The sequence below is a fragment of the Zonotrichia leucophrys genome, chromosome 15 (genome assembly GCF_028769735.1).
Source record: "Zonotrichia leucophrys gambelii isolate GWCS_2022_RI chromosome 15, RI_Zleu_2.0, whole genome shotgun sequence".
NCBI lineage: Eukaryota > Metazoa > Chordata > Aves > Passeriformes > Passerellidae > Zonotrichia > Zonotrichia leucophrys.
Window position 1 is genome coordinate 10,109,444 of NC_088185.1, and position 17,982 is coordinate 10,127,425.

The window sequence follows — 17,982 nt, forward strand, 5'->3', positions numbered from 1 at the left end:
AGGCATCAGGAGGGAAGTTTGCTGCTGAGGCACCCAGGCACCGTAACACTGACATTGTGACACCCGATGTCCCCGTACCTGCGCGTGGCAGAGGAGCCTCTGTGGTGCTGTGGCGGCTGCTGCTGCTCGTTGTTGGTCTCCTTCACCAGGTTGCCCTTACAGCAGATCACCCTTAGCTTGTCCTGGTAGGAGGAGGCCAAGTAGATGGCTCCTGAGGAGATGGCAGGCCCCAGGTACCGCGGGTTCGGGATCTCCAAGTGGGCTCGTGCCGGAGTTCTGGGGAAAATTGCAGCAAATCTTTACAGCATCTTTACAGTGGCAGCACAGTGCTACCTTTTCCTGGCAAATCCATATATTCCTGCAAAACAGGCTGTTCAAAGCGATGAAAAGAGAGCCACTTACCCTATAGAAGCTCGTGCCTGAATCTCGATCACTTCAAGGGAATTGAAGTGGGTCACGAACAGATAGGGCTCCCTGTAGGCTGGAGGAGCAGTGAAAAGGCAGGAAAAAACACAAAATACATTCTCTATTAAAAACTTCTAAAACACAACAGCAAGCACAAGAGAGGCTGACAGCCCTGTGGGAAAACTAAGGAATACATTATATGTAATGACACAGACACCATCAGTATAGGGGGAGATGCAAGTTTAAAGAATTGGTGCTTTGAAACTGTATCTCAAGGACTTTACTAACCAAAGTATCATGAAAAAGGCATTAAAGCCAGGCTATTAACTGAACAAAATCCCATTAAGCAGTGCAAAAGGCCTGAGGGACCCATGCTGCCCTCATATACTCTTCACTGTTTCAGAAACTTAGAGCATTGTTAAAAATTCCAATTGCCAGTGTCGGACCAGGAACATAAAGGAAATGGAATTCGGTTTAGTTTTCCTTAAATTGCTTATATTTCAGAGGGTTTGCCATCTGGATTTATGATAAGCTTAAATTGTGGGAAAAAGCTTCATAGTTCCTGGAAGAATTGGGAAGGGAAAAGGAGACAGAAGGGCTGAGTGCAGAGTACCCATTCCACAGGGATTTTTCCTGTGTCAATAATCTCCACAATCCAAGAGTTTCCCTCAACACCTACCAAAAGCTAAGGGCAAGCGGTTCCATTTCAGGTCGTCTGTCCTACTGCGTCTTCCATAGGAATCCACAAAGACACCAAACTCTGCCAAGAGAAGCCACATCAGGTCATGGGCATCTGCCTGAGTTTTATTCATTTATTTCTGAAGGGACAAAGGCAGTTGGTCCCATGCTTTTTATCAGGGACATCTTACAAATCACAGATTTGTAAGATTGCCATGAATTACTCTAAATGCCGTGGAACTGGTGGGATGTAGGAATACTGCCAGGCCAAAAGGTTCTGTGATTCCATATCTCCTTGTTCCAGCTGAACTAAGGTCATTATTTAATCTACAGTTGGGCAGGTGATGACATTTCTCCCATTACTCACCCAAAATTACTGCTAGAGGGCTTCAGATTCCCATGACAGTATACAAGAGGGCAACAGAAGCAGCTATACAAAAAAATAACACCCTCTCTTATTTAATCACCAGAAGGTTAAAAAGTCTCATCTGTCTGCACAGAAACCAGACAAAACCCAAGTCTGAGAGCCCCTGAACATCTTATCAGGGTAATCAAGCACCTGTTTGCACTTTACATACTGCCTGCAGTCCTTCCCTCAGGCACAGAAATTTTGTGCAAAAACTGATCCACCAGGCACGAAGAACTTTTAAACCAAAGCAGGTTGTCCAAAATTCAACTCAACCCAAATTTGGGTACCTTCTGCAGCTCAGAGAACAGGAGTAGTGCAAAACCTGCACATCCATGCACCACTTACCATGGAAACACAGCAGATACTCCTCCCTCTGCCCTGCTGGGTTCACTTGGATGATACTGACTGGGAAACTGTTGGTGGAAGCAGCAAACACAGCAGAGGCCAAAGTGTGGTCATTTTTATCCAAAAACTCTGCAAAGAGAATGGAGAAAAGACTTTGATTTGCACCAACTTTTTTCAAAACTGCTTTCAAAAAGCTTTACAAAAGAACCTGTGGAGCCACTTGGAGCATTCTCAGGAATTATCTCCTACCCTCCAGCGTGTACTGCTTCATCTCAATTTCATAGAACTTGTTGGTTCCAATGATGATGCTGTAAGTGGTCAAATGGATGCAGCTGCAAGGCTCAGAGGTTTCAATCTCCTGCAAAAAAGGATAGCATGAACAGATATTAGTCCCCTGTACCAGCTTACAGATAACAGAGTCTGGAAAGTTGGATATTGCTACATTTATCTTTACAAAAGGGAGAGGTGGCAATCTTAAAGATCCTAGCAGTCTTTCAAAAGCATGTGAACAAAAACTCTTGCTAGAAGAAAGTTTTGTTTTGTTGGAAATGATGCTTGACAGAGAGATGTTGTCCACCAGGACCTGCCTTGTGGCTGAATAGCTGGGATACTCTGCAGGTTAGCCTGACACAATGCTCAGATTCCCAGATCTTCTGAGGACAAGATTCCTTACATAAATCCTACTTTATCTGGAAATTTTGTTGGCAGAAAAGAAAAGCATATTCTGGGCTTGCTGCCATCTTGTTAGGATCTAAATTCAGTTGTCTGGATTAGTGGAGATAAGGAAAGCCTGCCTTCTAAAACATGCCTTTGCATGATGTGCATGTAAGCCCTCGTCAGAGGAAGGGCTGCAGACCCTCAGTGTTCCCTGCTGTGAGCAGGAGTTGGTGTCAGCTGCAGTGCCTGTAGACACTCCAGGTGTGCTGGCATCCATCTGTGCCAAGATCTCCATGCCTTTCCTCCTGAGGAGGCCAGATCTGCATGGCTGTGCCCACTGCTCCCTCCAGCAGCCTCAGCCACACTGGAAAATGAACTGGTGCCTGCAAAGTCACCTGCAGGGGCTTTCCCCCAGGGAGGGACAGTTTGACTGGAACATCCTTTAATTTGTGCATAGGAGAGAACAAGAGTTTCTGGGTGCCAGAGGTTTTAAGGCAGCTGGTGTTTAAACTTTTTGTCCTGAGGAGAGATCTCTGAGGGTATGGTTACAGCTCAGCCCAATATCTCAAAAAAATCACAGTTCTGTTCTGCATCTCTCCAAAAATGCCAACTCTTATTAAAGGAAATTGCTGCCTACTCCACTTTGAGTCAGTGCACAGTGCAATTTGTTATCATTTTAGCTGGCAAACAAATTTTCTCATGCTCACAGAAAGGTTTTAGATGTTTGCTCCAAAGCAAAGGCCTAGAGCACAATGTGAATTAACCTCAACTAGAGCAGGGAGTTACTAAACTCACCTTTCTGATACAGAACTTGCTCAAGCTCTCGTTGTATCGCAGAACCACCACTTTATTGGGCATGGCTGCACAGATACAAAGACTGTTCTCAACCTGTAAGGAAGATAAAAAGCATAGTTCAGGACAGCAATAAAATAAATTCTATTGCTGAGCGCGTGAAACGGATCTGAGAACCTCCTGCCACAAAAAGAACTTTGCAGAGATAAGCAAGTACATTTTATTAATAGGGTAATTATTGTGAATTCATGAAATAATGAAAAGCCTCTTCACATTCTCAAAAAAGAACGTGAATTTAAATGGCTTCTATGATTTCTTTTATGCTTGAAAGACGTTAATAAAATATGAGAAGGTTTTGCACAGAAAAGGGATTGACAAATTGAAATAGGTTAGGTCTACATTTTAACCCCTGAAACTTATCTTAAGCATCACTTTGAAATGAGTGGTGCTCAGTTTGCTATCAAAGTAGTCCAGAGAAGTTATTGTTAATGAGAATTTTTGCTGTGGTTAAATGCTCCATACTAAAACCAGCAATGTGTGTAAATGTTTAGAATTAAAGTGACACAAACACCTAAGGAAATTTGCTAGCCTGGAAGCATGACATTCAAGAACAAAGACTGGACAGAATTTGCTAATTAAAAACTTCAAAACTGCAGTCAGTAGTGAGGAGGCAGTAGCACCATGCTATGCTGGATTTCTTACTGTCTAGCAGTTTAAGCTATACCACCATGGCATCCTGGCTGAACTGATCCACATTAGCAGCAAATCCCCCATTCTGTCTCCAGCTCAGCCTCTCTTCAGCCCATACATTCTTCTTATTTGAAGAAAAATATTCAGAGCAAGAATACAGACCTTGGATGTGTTGCCAGTGGAGTAAAGATGCTGATTTGTTAACATTAAGCTCAGAGCAGTCTAAGGGGTGGTCTGGGGGCACGAGGGAGCAGTGACTTACTTTGCCAGCAGCAAAAAGGTGACATCCTTTGACAGCCTCAAAGACATTTGGTGAGACGTCAGGCTGGGCTGGGAGGTGAGACTGGGCTAGGGACTGCTTCACTTTCTTTACATCAACAAGACACAGAGCCCTCTCCTCTCCTGGAAACAAAAACGGGTGCATTTCATCAAGGGAGAACTCCCTATTCACTACAAAAGTCTTACCTAAGCAGCAGCTCATTGTTACAGGCTGTTACTGTGGAAACACAAGGTACCAGGCAGAATTCATTCCATATTATTCCTATTCAAACTGAAACAGAAAACTTACAAAATCCCAACCCTACAACAGGCAGTAAATCCACCAGGAGAGCAACCATTCCCTGCGTGGATTATTAGTGTTGCTGAAGTCTAGCAGTACACAGTAATTGTGGCCTCATTAAGACATTATTCAAAATTAGCCAGGAAGTTTCATTTTGCCCTTCAGAACTTCTTCAAGTACAAGATGTTTTAATCACTCTGTGCCAGCAGAACTGGCAAGGGATTTCCAAGAACTACCCTAATGAATTGCATTGCAGCCCAAGGCCAGTTCCTCTCAGAAGCCCAGTGACAGACTAACACAGCTTTCTCATTATGTGTGAGGTTTGCTTTGTTCTCTACCACCCTGGCACAAATAGACCATGGACATCTTAAACCCTTACCAGGAAAAACCCACAAAACTAGCAGAACAGGAAAGAATTTGTTTTTCATTCCCTGCAAATGTCATATAGACACTTGATAATTTGGGCTTTCAGATGAAGATACAGCCTAATGTTCAGCATGCCTACATCCGTGTGGGAAGGATTATCTCTGGAAAACCACAGATGGAGAGATTAAAGCTGGTGTTCCTTTCATAAAGAAATCTTAAATCATGACAGGAGTCCCAGCTTTGTTACAGGGCAAGAGAGGGTAAAAGTTGGCCCTATGCCCCAGTGATCACATAGTGGTCCTCAAATGGTTAATTACATTTAAAATGTTATGCAATAATTATGAAGAGATGTTCATTGATTAGCCCAACACTTTTTAAACTGAACTTAAAATGACAACTGATCTCTAACCTGGAAATGTTTTGTCTCTGGTTGCTCCCTCCCTCAGCTCTGAAATCAGTTTCTTGTGAAGGTTTAACTGAGTGCTCATTCACACCATCCCTTACCAGCCAGCCTCAGACAGGACTGTGTTAACCACAGCAAGGCATTCCTGCCAATTTGCTGATTAAAAAAAAAAACAGACAAAAGCCTGGAACAAACCCAAAGGCAAGCAGGACCTGGCAGCACAGAGCCACTGCAGGGCCAGAGGGGACACAGCCCTGTACCTGCTATCATGAGCAGCTTCTCCAGATCCTTGATGAGGTGAATTTGGAAGACAGCTCCCATTCCTGGGATGTGTGTTAAGGAATTCTTCAGTACATTCAGGGCATAGAGACCTTCTTCTGCACCCACCAGCACTACCTACAATAGGGGAAAAAATAGCTCTACGTGAGGAGAACAGGGAATGCTCCAACAGCAGTAGCTTGGGTGATACTCCTCAGCAATGAAGAGAAAAATCAAACCCACAAACAAGTGCATAATTACACATATTGCAATCAAGATACCATTTCCCTGAATCAATTATCCACTTCTGAGAAAGACCAAGTGCACATGACCATTACCTGGTCACTGAAGGGCATTGTGCAATTGATATCCAAACGGTCTTCACCCTCCAGCTTCAGCAGGGAGTTCCCCAGCAGTTTCTGTAAATGACAAAAATAATTTTTTTCTTGTTGAGTTAATCTTCATCTCTTTATCTGTGGGTATTTTAACAATGTAAGGTCATCATTCAGACAGGCAAAGAGATTGGCACAGATTTCTTTTTCTCAGAAAGCTAAAAGTTGCAGGGATGCCTCCTACAAAAGAATTAGTAAACTTTTATCTACCTTAGACACAGTAAGGAAAACTGATCAGAATTATCCTAAATTCAGGCAGAACCTATTGTTGTCTCTATCCTTTCCATTTTCCCCAACCTCCTACAACAGAGCAGTGGAATTTTCCAAGGGGAAGGATTAAAGAAAAGTATAAATGTTGGTGGGAGCATGTTTTTTTCTCAGATACAAAAGAAATGTGAGCCTGAGGAAAAAAGAGTATTTCCTGCAGTCAGATATTCCCTACCTCCAGAGCTAATTCTCTTATGCAATGCCACAGAATCCAACCTCCCTTTGCCAGAAAATAGAGTTATCAGTGTAACAGTGTGAGAAAGGCTATCCAAAACCTAAACAAATCTGTATAACCTCTTATTAGGAATAAAACTTAAACTAAAAAGTACACACCCACACACACCTCCCCCCAGCAAGAAACATAAAACCTCTGGCTCTCTAAGAATGGGAGGGGAGGGAGTTTTTGGTTCTTTTAAGGTCTGCTTGTTCCATGTGGTACCTTATGAGACTGGATTTAAACAATGTCCTAACTGCTCTTCCTTCCTCTGCTGGAATTACAGAGATATTTTGGGATTCTCTTACTACACTCCCCAAGCCTAAAGAAGGGTATTGTAATACACAGCATCATTCTCACAGTGAACTGGCTCCTGGTGCTCAAATCATAAAGGCAGAAGCAATAACTTACCTTCAGTTAACCCTCAGTATGTCAAATACCGAAAAAATATTTTTCAAAACTCTGCTCCCTCCCAGAATATTTTATTATTAAATGAAACTTTTATACTCACAGCATCAGCCTCAGCTTTTTCTCTGGAAACTCTCCCACCTGCCACTATTGATTCCAGTGCTGTGACCCAGCGCTGTTTGTCAGGGAAGCTGGGTGCTAACAGGTAGAGTGTTCTACCAGGCCAGCAAGTGGTGTGTGGATGAGACTCCAATTTTAGGATATATGGCACATCTGAGATGTTATATAGATAGAATAAGACTTAGATTAGTTTTTGGAATATTGTCAGTGGACTTAAAATCAACACCTTTCAGCCTCATTGGAGAGAAGTTGTATTTATCATGACGTACCATGGCAATTTACACATTGGTTTCTCCTTTACAGGTCCTGCACAGGCTAGCTACTTACACCTAAATATTAGCTGGATGTATGCAATCCATACATACAAGGCTGTCTTTAACTCAACAAAAATAATTTCTTGCCTTTTATTCAAAAGAGAAAGAAATTCCATTGTGGGGGAAAAAAAAAAAAAACCAAAACCAAAACAAAACCAGCCACTCGACTAAAGTTTTCCCTGTACTGATTAAGGAAAATCTGTAAAAACTGGTTATGGAAACCTTTGTTTTTAACAGTCTGTATCCTTTAATGTAACAGTCAAGACATACAGAATCTTATCCATCAGTTCTCTTCAGTACATACAAATAAACACATCAACATTTTTTCATAATAAGAGACTGTATACACCCCACAGCATTTTTAAGTTAATGGCTTTGTGGTCAGAGCACAATGGTGGCAGAAGTTATGATACATCACAGTTAAGAGAGAAGAAATTTCAATAAAGCGAGTGTTTATGCTACAGATCTCTTAAGATTTACTTCCATTTGGCTTGATGACTATATTAACCACAGTTCTACCACGACAGAAGCAACAGCCTGGGTGTAACTAGGTCTGGAGTGCTGAGCTACTCCCCTAATTCAGATGGAGGTAAATTACAGCATTACACAATGAAAGCTCGAGGGAGAAAATTCTGTTCAGCCAAATAAGGCTAACTGATGGCAAGCCAGATGAAATCCATTTGACCTGATCTATGTAATATTCTCACCTGTCTTTGCTGTATTGGTAAGCTCAGTAGCTCCTACAGCTCCATGAACAGTTACATCACCATCAGGAAGGCAGAGCTCAAATTCCTCCAGAGGCCTCTGTCCAGCTGCAGCAGAATGGGGAGACAGATTAGGAACAGACAAACAGGCAGCAAGAAAACAACTGTGATAGCAAAAGAAAGTGGATGCCCACTGGATGTTTTCACAGCTGGATTATTATGACATGCCAACCAATAAAATGGCTAAGAGTCTAGAAAAAAATGTTGCCTTATCACTGAAGATTTAGCTAAATTTGGTACAGCCATAGGAAACAATAATAACCTTTAAGCTTCTCAACCCACCAAACAATATCTGAAGATTAAAATATCTGTTCTTGCTAGAAATTCTAAGTTACCTTCTCTTGCTTCTGCATCATAAATGAGCACTTTGGTTCCTTCCAGGACAATATACTTCCTGTCCCAGCCCTGTTGCCCACGTTTATTATTCCTGAGGAAAACAAGCACAAAGCCATGTTGGACTTTCTGCTTGGATTCTATGTAAAGCAAGCATGCAACGCCTATAAAAGAGAAATTTCAGCAGTAGCAACTGTAATTATAGTGGTGTAATTGCAATGCCCATGTAATGGGTCTTTACCAATTATCTCACTGTAAGAGCCAGGGTAATATCAGGCCAAATATTTCAGCACCTGACATGGCACCAAGAGTCCTGTTTGTACCTTGGCACTTTCATCCACCCTTCCAGACGCAGACTGGTGCTTGGCTCCTTCAGCTGCAGGCCAGGGGAATTCATCTTGTCCCGGCAGAACGCTTCCGAGAAGTGTGTGGCATATTCTGCTGGCAGCCCACAAGTAGCTGGCAAGCAAGTTGAGCATTTTGGGTGACACATCACCTGGCATTCTGACAAGAGGACAGGGAAAAACTTCTGTTAAATGACAAAAAAAAAAAAACAATCATGACACAGCTGCCTCAACTTCTAACTCACAAATCCCAGCTTCTCCAAGGTTCCCCTTCCACTCCAAACCATGATGTTTTCTCAATGTTTGCACCAAGTAGTTTCAGAGGCTTCACGCTGTCATTTCTCTCCCTGCTCTAGATGGGTGATGCTGTCTGAACCCAGAACATCCCTCTGGGTGTCCAGAGTTGCCAGGACCCCTGCCAGAGGGCTCAGAGACCCTGGCACACAGCCCAGAACACCTGGGGGTTTGATTATGACCCGTGAAGCAAGTTACCAGCTTTATATGAAGACCTGAAATCCACAGAAGTTTAAATAGTGTAATAATAAAATTATCACTAGGTGAAAAAGTAGATTTTGGGGTTTTTAGAATGAGGGTGTTGGGGACAAGATGTAGGGACTTGAGCGTGTCCAGCCTTTCTTCTTCTTCTCTACCTCCATCTTCTGCTGCGATGTTGGCACTTTTGGATTGGTTTAGAATAGAAACTCACTGTCTAACATAGGTGATGGGTATTGGAAAGTAATTGTAAACATGTTATACATAGTTTGTAGTATAAAGAGAGAACACTGCCCCGGGGGCAGGCAGTGTGCCTGGAACTGTCCTGCTGGATGGACCTTGGCAGGGCAGGAGAAAAATTTTTATAGATAAGAAACAATAAAAAACTCTGAGACTGAGAACTGAAGAACTCCAACTCATTCTTTGAACGTGCGGGCCAAAAGAGAGACTTTTCATGTGAATCAGGGCTGCAATAAACTGCAACCTTCCGAGCTGATGCCTCTTCTCCCCCCGAGCTGTGCTGAGTTTTGCCCTTACCCAGACACTTGGAGGCCTGCCTGCCGAAGTGCACGGTGTCCAGGCACACGGCACACTTGGTGGCCCTCATGTTGAGCCCCACGTTGAAGCGATGGGGGATGTTGTGGTGCATCCGCTCCTTCAGGCGCCGGCTGTACTCTGCGAGGGACACAGATCATCAGCAGGGTGAAAACTCAGTCAGTAAAGAGATGGCATTGCAGGGGGAGAAGAGGAGGAGGTGAGCAGGAGCCTACCCTCAGGTGTGGAGGATTCCTTCCGGCGGCTGGAGGGAGGAGCCAGCAGGCTGATGGGCGTGGGCTGGTGCTCTGGGGAGCGCACTATGGCAGACATGATGATCTGCTGCCTGGCTGTGGCCGGCGTGGAGGGGTGAGGGTGGTCCGATATTTTCCGATGAGCAGCTACAGACAAGACAAATGTCCCTGGTTAATGTGACCAACGTGGCACTCTGGTTCCTAGCAGGGCTCTGTGTGACCAGTCTGCAGTTACAGCCCACAGAATCAAGTGTAGCTTTATTGTAACATCACAGCAGTGGCAATAACATATGTTGTTTAATTATTGCTAGAGTGGCACACAATTAAAGGCACATTTTCAGACCAAGAACGGGTGCCTCCTTCCAGATCCACCTTTTCTGTTAACCCCTACCTTCTTCACGAGCAGATCTGAGTTCAATGCGTGTTTTCTGTAGAGCCTCCTCCAGCTCAGCAGAACGAGCCTTCTCCTTCTCCAGTGCCACTTTCAGCTCATTGTATTGCAGGGGAACCTGTGTGGGTAAAGAAGGGTCCTCTTTCCGCCGACTAAACAGGCCCTAGCAACAGAAACACACAGACAACTCCTAACTCCTAGCAAGAGATGGCTTAACCTAGGCAAAGTGACACTAGCTAGTGGCAGTCCGGCCAGAGGGCCTAATGGCAACTCTGTTATGTGTAAGGATGGATTTTTAGTTCATATTGGCACTGGAGAGAAAAACGTCAAGATATGGATTAATTCAAAGAGGGACATACATTACCTGTTAGAACTCACACCTGGAGTCTCTGAAAGCATCTAAACAGAGGATCTCAAAATACGTGGTTAAAATTAAATTACTTCATTCAAAGTGACAGAGCAGCTTATGACAAAGATGTGACACGAGTCACATTGCCTGACTGCTCCGTCCTATGCTGTGACTAAAGGACAACCACTCTTGGTACACAATAGGTTTGTACACATATACATACTTAGCATTAAAAAAACATGCTTAAAATTCTGTATTCCTACAGCTTCACTGAGGTGTAGCTACTGGGGTGTAACCTAAATGTTGTAGGAATAACAAAATACCAGAAAAGCCACAAAGAACACATTCTACCTAGTAAAGTTTGTGTTCACCAACTCAGAATGGTCTTAAATAAGGACAACATTTCGTTACACAAAGAAAGATAAAACAGAATATTAAGAATACACAGCACATAACTAATTACAAAACCATTTAATTCCATGCCTCTCAAACCTTCTTCACCCACCTTTTTCTTTTTTGCTGGTTGGTCCATCTTTGCCTGCAGGAAATCAATGAGTTTAGTTTGCTGAGAAATAGTGCCCTCCATTTTCACTTTTTCATGGGAATAGAGAACCTGTGAATTACACACAGATGCAAGAAATTTCATCTTAACAGAAGAAACAAACAAACAACTTGATAGCAAAACAGAGCTAAAAAATACCCTAAAGAAAGTATCACACAAACTGTAAATCACATCCTAAAGCCTCACAGGGAATGAGGCAGAGCACTGTCCTGCTTCCTCACCCTCACCTGAATGTTTTCCAGCTGATATTCCAGGTCACTTCTCTCAGTCTTCAGAAGATCTGCTCGGTCCAGAGCCTCTTGCAGACCTTGAGTCAGGCGGAAGATGTGATTCTTCTGCAGATCCATTTGCTGCTGCAGCTTTGCCTGCTGTTGAAAGGAAAACAAAGGCCAGGGTTTGAGTTTGTTGTCTTCTTGTTTGTAAGGAAAAGCTGTTAAATGTTGTCACTCTTGTAAAATAATCATCACTGCAGAACTTATAAATAAACACATAATTCTTCAAGAGCTGGAAAATGACAAATACTCCAGAAGATTCCTTTTCTTTCAGAGTGCGTTGTGACTAAACAAGCATTTCTATGTATTTATATTAATCTGTAGCAACCTTATTTTCTCAAGCTCTCTGTACAACCACCAGAAGCCACCTCAGTACTGTGTAAAAATAAATTAAAACTACAATCTTTACTATATACCAGGACAGTCATAGTCACATGAGATAAGGAAAATAATGGCCAGCTGTTTGTATCTTTGTCTCCAATTAACACCAGAGGAGCGCACATGACAAAATACTCCTACTTCCTTTAGAATTTACACTTTCTTGACAAGATCCCTGACTAGGAAAACCATAAATGCTCCTATGTTACAAAGTAAGAGCCAGGAATCTTTCCTGGTGATGCACAAAGGAGTAGGCAACATGTCAGTACCCCAAGAATACCAGAAGGCTCTAAATGCCCTGATTGTCCCTGAAATCCTCCTCTGGAGCCTCTTCCCCCACCACACAGAACTGGTTGCCTGCATTCAATTACTCTCTGATGTGGTGCAGGTGTGTGACCTTGTATCAAAACCTGTGACCCAAATCAATGATGGCAAGAGCTGTGAGAGAAGCCTCACCTGTGGCCTCCAGGTGTGCACTCTCAGCATGTTGGCTCCAGGGCTGGTTTTAAGCTGTGGCCTTTGGCCTGGTCAGAGCTGTGCCTGGGCACAGACCTGGCCTTGCAGGCCTGACCTAGGACCTGCCTTGTGACCAGAGGCTTCCATAATGATCACTGGTACCTTCAGCAAATCTGTCCTGGTCCTCTTGTTTAGGTGCTGTGGGTGTGAGCCTGCAGGCTGCAATGTCCTGTCCTTGCATGGCACGCTGTCCCCCTTGGCTGCCATCTCCCCTGCCCCTGAGGAGCAGCTCACTTTTACTGCTCCCTGACATGGTCACACACTCTGCAAACTTTTAAGTGAAAACAACTCCCCCAACTTGATTAATCTCCCTAGTTATGTAGAAGAAAGATGGATGTGTAACTCTTATTCACACAACCTCCCCTCCTCAAGATGTGGAACCTTCTGAAGTTCTAACATGAATCTCCAAGGTTACCTCCTCCAGAAGCCTCTGCTTGAGCTCCCTTTCTGTCTCAAGCTTCTGCTGTAAACTGCGGGCGTTCATCTCCAGCATGGCATGCTTCTTCTCCAGGTCATTGAGCTGGGAAACAGGGTCAGAGTAACATTGAACACTAATAAATATAATTCCACAGTCTTAAATCCAACTTCACCAAGCACATGTTGAAGAAAAATGATACAATTAGCCTTTGGTTGCTGGGGAAAAACCAGGCAAAAGATATTTTGGCTTGTTCAAATGCAGATACCAAGTTATTGAAGGACTTCATTCCAAGCATCATAGCCTGCTGTCTGCTTTAGTCTTTTTCAAAGAAAATTTGAGGTCTTTGGTTTGCAGATAGAATTCTATTCTATGCCCTCCAGTCTTTTTAATTTGTCTCTATAACATCTTGAAAAAAGCTGCTGAAGGCCACATTTCTAAAAGTAATATCAGTGGAAAAATATTTTATCCAATTATGAAAGTCTAGGATTGAAAGTTACTTACCTTATCAGAAAGGCTCTCTGCTTTGAGTTTTTGTTCCTTGAGTGCTTGCTGCAGGGCCAGAATCTCTGCCTTGTGTTCCTTGACAGCCAGTTCTACCACCTGGCGAGACTCAGTAATACGCTGATCTGCTCTCACTCTGCATTAAAATGGAAAATAATGTTACCTAACTCCTTGACCTCTCCCTAGCAGGCAGTGGCATCAATAACTCTTTCAGAGGTTGCCTCAAATTCAAGATGTTACATTAGAAAGCCAGACTGTTTGCTGCAACACTTTTATATTATATAATCCTGTTCCTGCCCCTGCTAGAACTACAGCCTTAAAAATTTCAAGACCCCACAGGAACAGTCAGGAGCAAAGACTATTTTTTCCATAAAATAAAATAGAAGATAATAAATCAAGACATTTTATAAGTTACAATGATAAATACCACTCCCCTTGAATCTTTCACTTGCAAAGAAACAAAAGGAACAATATCAGTGATGACTATTAACTAATAAACCATTTTTAGAACTACCTCACAAGATTTTATATTTAGCTCCAACTCCCATATCCTATGCTAAATATAATTTTTGTACTAGCTTCTATAGAGGATTTTCATAAAAGTTCATAAAAGGGAAGGAAGGGAGAGAGAGACCTGCTCTGTTTCTCAGTATCCAGCATCCTCTGCAGCTCTCTAACTCGACATTCAAACTGGGACTTCTCATCCCCTAGAACATTTCTCCACGCTTCCCACTGGCGCTCTTTCTCCAGGAGTTCATCATTCAGGGCCTCCAAGTCCATTACTTGCTCTTCCAGCATCGTACATGTTGTCTTCAAGGCCTCCATAGTCTAAAAATAAATCCTCCTATCAATTCTCACATCCCACATCAAGCGTGCACTCTCAGCTTCAGCCGTAGCATTTCGATTACAGTACATGCAAATCAGCAGCCAGCAGGAGCTGGGAAATCACAGCCCATTTATTTCAAGGCTCCTGTACATTCACTTGTGATCCCTGATAATGTCAGGTCGATCTCATTATGAACATTTTGAGATTTCCAGAGCCACAAAATTAAAATGAGTAATTCTAAATGACAATGCCTTCAGAGTGCAGGATTGCTAAATAAAATGTCGTAAAAACACGATGGGAAATACCAAAAATTTCCATTCACTCAACCACCTTGGGAAGGAAGGCTTAAATGCCACTGCCCTTGGAAGCATCATCACTTCTCACGGGTTCCCAGATGTAAAAGGAGTTTTTGCCAGCTGAGCAGACCTAGAGAGCCTTACTTGTTTCTGGCTGGTGAGCTGCATCTCCCTCTCGGTGATCTCCCGGCGGAGATGATCGACCTCGCTGCGCAGCTGCACCACCTCGTCGTTGGCCCCCGAGGCCTCGTCCAGTTGTTTGGACAGGAAGAAATTCTGGTTGTTCAGCTCTGCATTGTCTTCAGTGAGCTGGTTCAGCTGCTCTTCCAAATCTGAAATCACCTAGAAAGAAAAATAAATTACATGTGAGTAAGCACAGGTTTTTCAAATCATCCATTCTTCTATATAACTGGGGAGATTAATCAATTCACACAGAATTATTTATTTCCAAGCTTTTACATTTTTTCTAATTCAAAAAAGGGCAGCATTATAGTGGTAGATATTTTTGCATAGTAATGTACTTGGATTAGTAGTAAAGTTTTGTGTCTTAGAGAAAATAGCTTTTTTTTTTTAAATCTGGTTCACAGCATAAATATGCTGCAATGTAATTTATTATTTGAGGGACCTGCCATAGTTAAAGCACTGGATTGGGAGCCAGGAGTTGTGGCTGGATTCTCAGCTCTGCTGCTGACTTACAGTGACCTTTTTTTGCCTCAATCTCCCCTAAGTGCAATGAGGCTAATCACTCTCAGAAAGCCTTTCAAAGTGTGCTACTGAAGAAAACAGACCAAGACTGAAAACAGACCAAGAGGTGCAGTGGAGGCAGTGCAACCTGATGGATATCCCTGGGAATTGCTTATATTATTATTTGTAACACTGGGTATAACCAGGAAAGGCAGAAAAATGTTCAGAAATACATTCTATCAAAGTAACAGCATTATGGATGGCAGCTGGGTACACAGGAGGGAAGAAGCCAGTGTGGTAACACAATATGGAAAATCAGTGAAAAGCAAAAACTCAACAAGGCCTTTGCCAAAGGGGGAGCATCCATTTGTTCAGTCAGCACTAACTAAAAGCTTTCAACCACAGTCCCCTCCAATAAAGACAAATATAAACAACAGTGGGCCATTTTCACAGTTGGTTTTATGAATGAAAGGCCTGAACACTGGGTGGATGAATTTGTACCTCCTAACTCAAAACCAATATCACAACAGAAGAGAAAGAAACCTCAGTAATCTTGAAATCAGCTTAATAAAAAGAATTTCAGAAACTGGTAAACTCTATACAATTCACATTCAACTCTTCAAAATATGTTCTAGAGGCTCTTTTGCCTGGATGTCAAAGAAAAGTGAATAAGATACTTCATTAAATGGGAAAAAATAAAATCTCAGAGCACAGTTGGCCACACATTCAAATGTAAATGTTCCAATTTCCTACAGAAGCCAAGGACTTAAATATCTAAAGCAGTAGAGGATAGAGCACACAGCTCTTCTCAGCTCTCTGGAAAGATGACAACCACTTCTTTTTGAAGAATCTGTAATGCATATTTTGGCAGCCTTTTACCATGCCTCTCCTAGACCTAAATTAACAGTATTTGGTTTTTAAACTGTGAGCAGGAAAAGTCCAACAGCCATTACTCCCTGCTGGGTGAAGGGGAGTTCCTGCCACCCATATGCTCAGGGTCAAATCAAGATGATTCACACTTCAAAACACAACATTTCTGAAGAAATCTGATCATGTGCTTGTTTCTGAGCACTCTCCCTGCCCTATTCAAAATACACATTTTCCCCTGCATTGTTTGCACCAAGCTTTCAGAGAGCAGCCTGGGTTGTAAGGACACATTGGTGCCTATAGTGCTACAGAAACAAGGATTTAGATTTGTTTATACAAACAAAAAGGAGCAAAAGAACATTTGTTTTCACAGTGCTTTACCTACTGCTCTTACAACAGCTGATATCTCTGCCAGATCAGAAACTCACTTTTTCTTCCATTTATTTTAATTTTATGTTTAACCACACCATGTATCTAGGCAGTTTCAAGATATATTTTATACATTCACTAGTACAAGTAATTTCTATTAAAAAATATTAAGCTAGTTTTGAAATACAAGAAAACTGAGATGAGGGAAACACAAAATGGATAAAGTAATATGCAGAGTTAATATGTCCAACTACTTAATTAATTATTAAAACTGGCTGTATTTCAAGTTGATTTTATTCCTTAAGGGCTGGAAGTTGAGCTCCCATTTTCTTTTATTCTAGGTTCTGAGATTTTGACTTCTTTCCCTGAATACAACTAAAATTAAACCAGATCATATTATATTTCACTGCTATATTTTATCTAGTAGGATATTTCTGGAAAACTTCAGACAAATAACAAAGCAGTTAACAAAGAAAGGTTCCAGAAGATGTGACATGATTTCTTTCCTTCTTCTAACAGTGTATTTACTGACAATTCCAAAATACCTTGGCTTAAATTCCAGCTATATTAAAACCTAGATAATGTAATCTAGATAGATACAATTTTTTTCCACAGGAGAAAATTTATTCCTCTTGCTACAATCTTCCATTTTTCATGGGGAAAGGGGATGTTTTTTATCACATCCAATAGCTATCTACAGCTATGTATAACCCAACAGGATTAGAGAGTTTATTAACACTAAAAGCCTAAAGAGTAATGGGTAATGCTGACACAGGAAAATGGGATGTAGTGTGATATAAATGCCTGTCCTGGTTATCAACAACAACAACAACAAAAAACACAGATTTAAAAAAAAAAAAAACCCAGATTTAATTGGAAATACTGGCTTGGGCATCCATACAACCTATATCAGAATCCTGTACCTGGAAAGATTTAATAGCTTTAAATATTTTTCTTTTCAGTTAAGGAAATCCCCAGGCAAAAAAAAAAAAAGCCCCAAAAAACCCCAAACAAGACAACCAATTCTGAGCTATTCTCGAGTAAATGTGAAGTATATTAAAGGGAAGTCAGTAAGAAAATGCCATTATATCCTTTAGAAACCCATAATATAATTAGAAAAATCTTCACATTTTAAGTTTATAAATTAAGCAAACACTTGAAACCTTGGAAAAGCAATTCTAGACAATCTGGACAGCCACTGTATCTGTGCCACTGCATCACCACTCAGAGCAACTGGAATTTTCTCCTCTATTTATGCACATCTTCATCACAACTAATCCATAAACCAGAGATATCATCTAACTACACAGATTCTTCACTGCACACCACAGCTAAGGACACAGCTTATCTTTATCCTGATGCAGAGGACTGTATCTCATTTTTAAATATTGCAGAGCAGCCCAAGCACAGCAGCTCCTCAGCAGAAGGGGCCACATCCAGCATAATTCCCTCCCCACTGAATAATCCGAGGAAAGCAAAGTGTTCCTCTGGTGAGGCTGAGCAGATTCACAGCTGTTACCCCTGGTCCTACAGACCTCTCCAGCCATGGATTAAA

At 42.0% G+C, this 17,982-nt stretch overlaps 1 protein-coding gene across 6 annotated transcripts in view; it reads right to left on the reverse strand.

The window, feature by feature from the left end:
- Window positions 1-17,982, reverse strand: part of CIT (citron rho-interacting serine/threonine kinase) — a 69,035-nt gene that overhangs the window by 3,688 nt on the left and 47,365 nt on the right. For 4 of the 6 annotated variants that reach the window (XM_064727172.1, XM_064727171.1, XM_064727174.1 and 1 more), the window contains exons 25-46: window positions 14,652-14,849; window positions 14,020-14,213; window positions 13,386-13,521; window positions 12,882-12,986; window positions 11,528-11,668; window positions 11,244-11,351; window positions 10,390-10,552; window positions 9,981-10,145; window positions 9,748-9,885; window positions 8,698-8,878; window positions 8,377-8,468; window positions 7,985-8,089; window positions 6,947-7,116; window positions 5,901-5,981; window positions 5,565-5,700; window positions 4,239-4,378; window positions 3,290-3,382; window positions 2,087-2,195; window positions 1,838-1,966; window positions 1,085-1,165; window positions 403-481; window positions 79-276 (exon numbers count right to left, since the gene is read on the reverse strand). In XM_064727172.1, coding sequence (XP_064583242.1) covers window positions 79-276; window positions 403-481; window positions 1,085-1,165; window positions 1,838-1,966; window positions 2,087-2,195; window positions 3,290-3,382; window positions 4,239-4,378; window positions 5,565-5,700; window positions 5,901-5,981; window positions 6,947-7,116; window positions 7,985-8,089; window positions 8,377-8,468; window positions 8,698-8,878; window positions 9,748-9,885; window positions 9,981-10,145; window positions 10,390-10,552; window positions 11,244-11,351; window positions 11,528-11,668; window positions 12,882-12,986; window positions 13,386-13,521; window positions 14,020-14,213; window positions 14,652-14,849 — 2,942 coding nt within the window. The remainder of the gene's footprint in view (window positions 1-78; window positions 277-402; window positions 482-1,084; window positions 1,166-1,837; window positions 1,967-2,086; window positions 2,196-3,289; window positions 3,383-4,238; window positions 4,379-5,564; window positions 5,701-5,900; window positions 5,982-6,946; window positions 7,117-7,984; window positions 8,090-8,376; window positions 8,469-8,697; window positions 8,879-9,747; window positions 9,886-9,980; window positions 10,146-10,389; window positions 10,553-11,243; window positions 11,352-11,527; window positions 11,669-12,881; window positions 12,987-13,385; window positions 13,522-14,019; window positions 14,214-14,651; window positions 14,850-17,982) is intronic. The other 2 variants (XM_064727175.1, XM_064727177.1) reach the window with 1 other exon arrangement.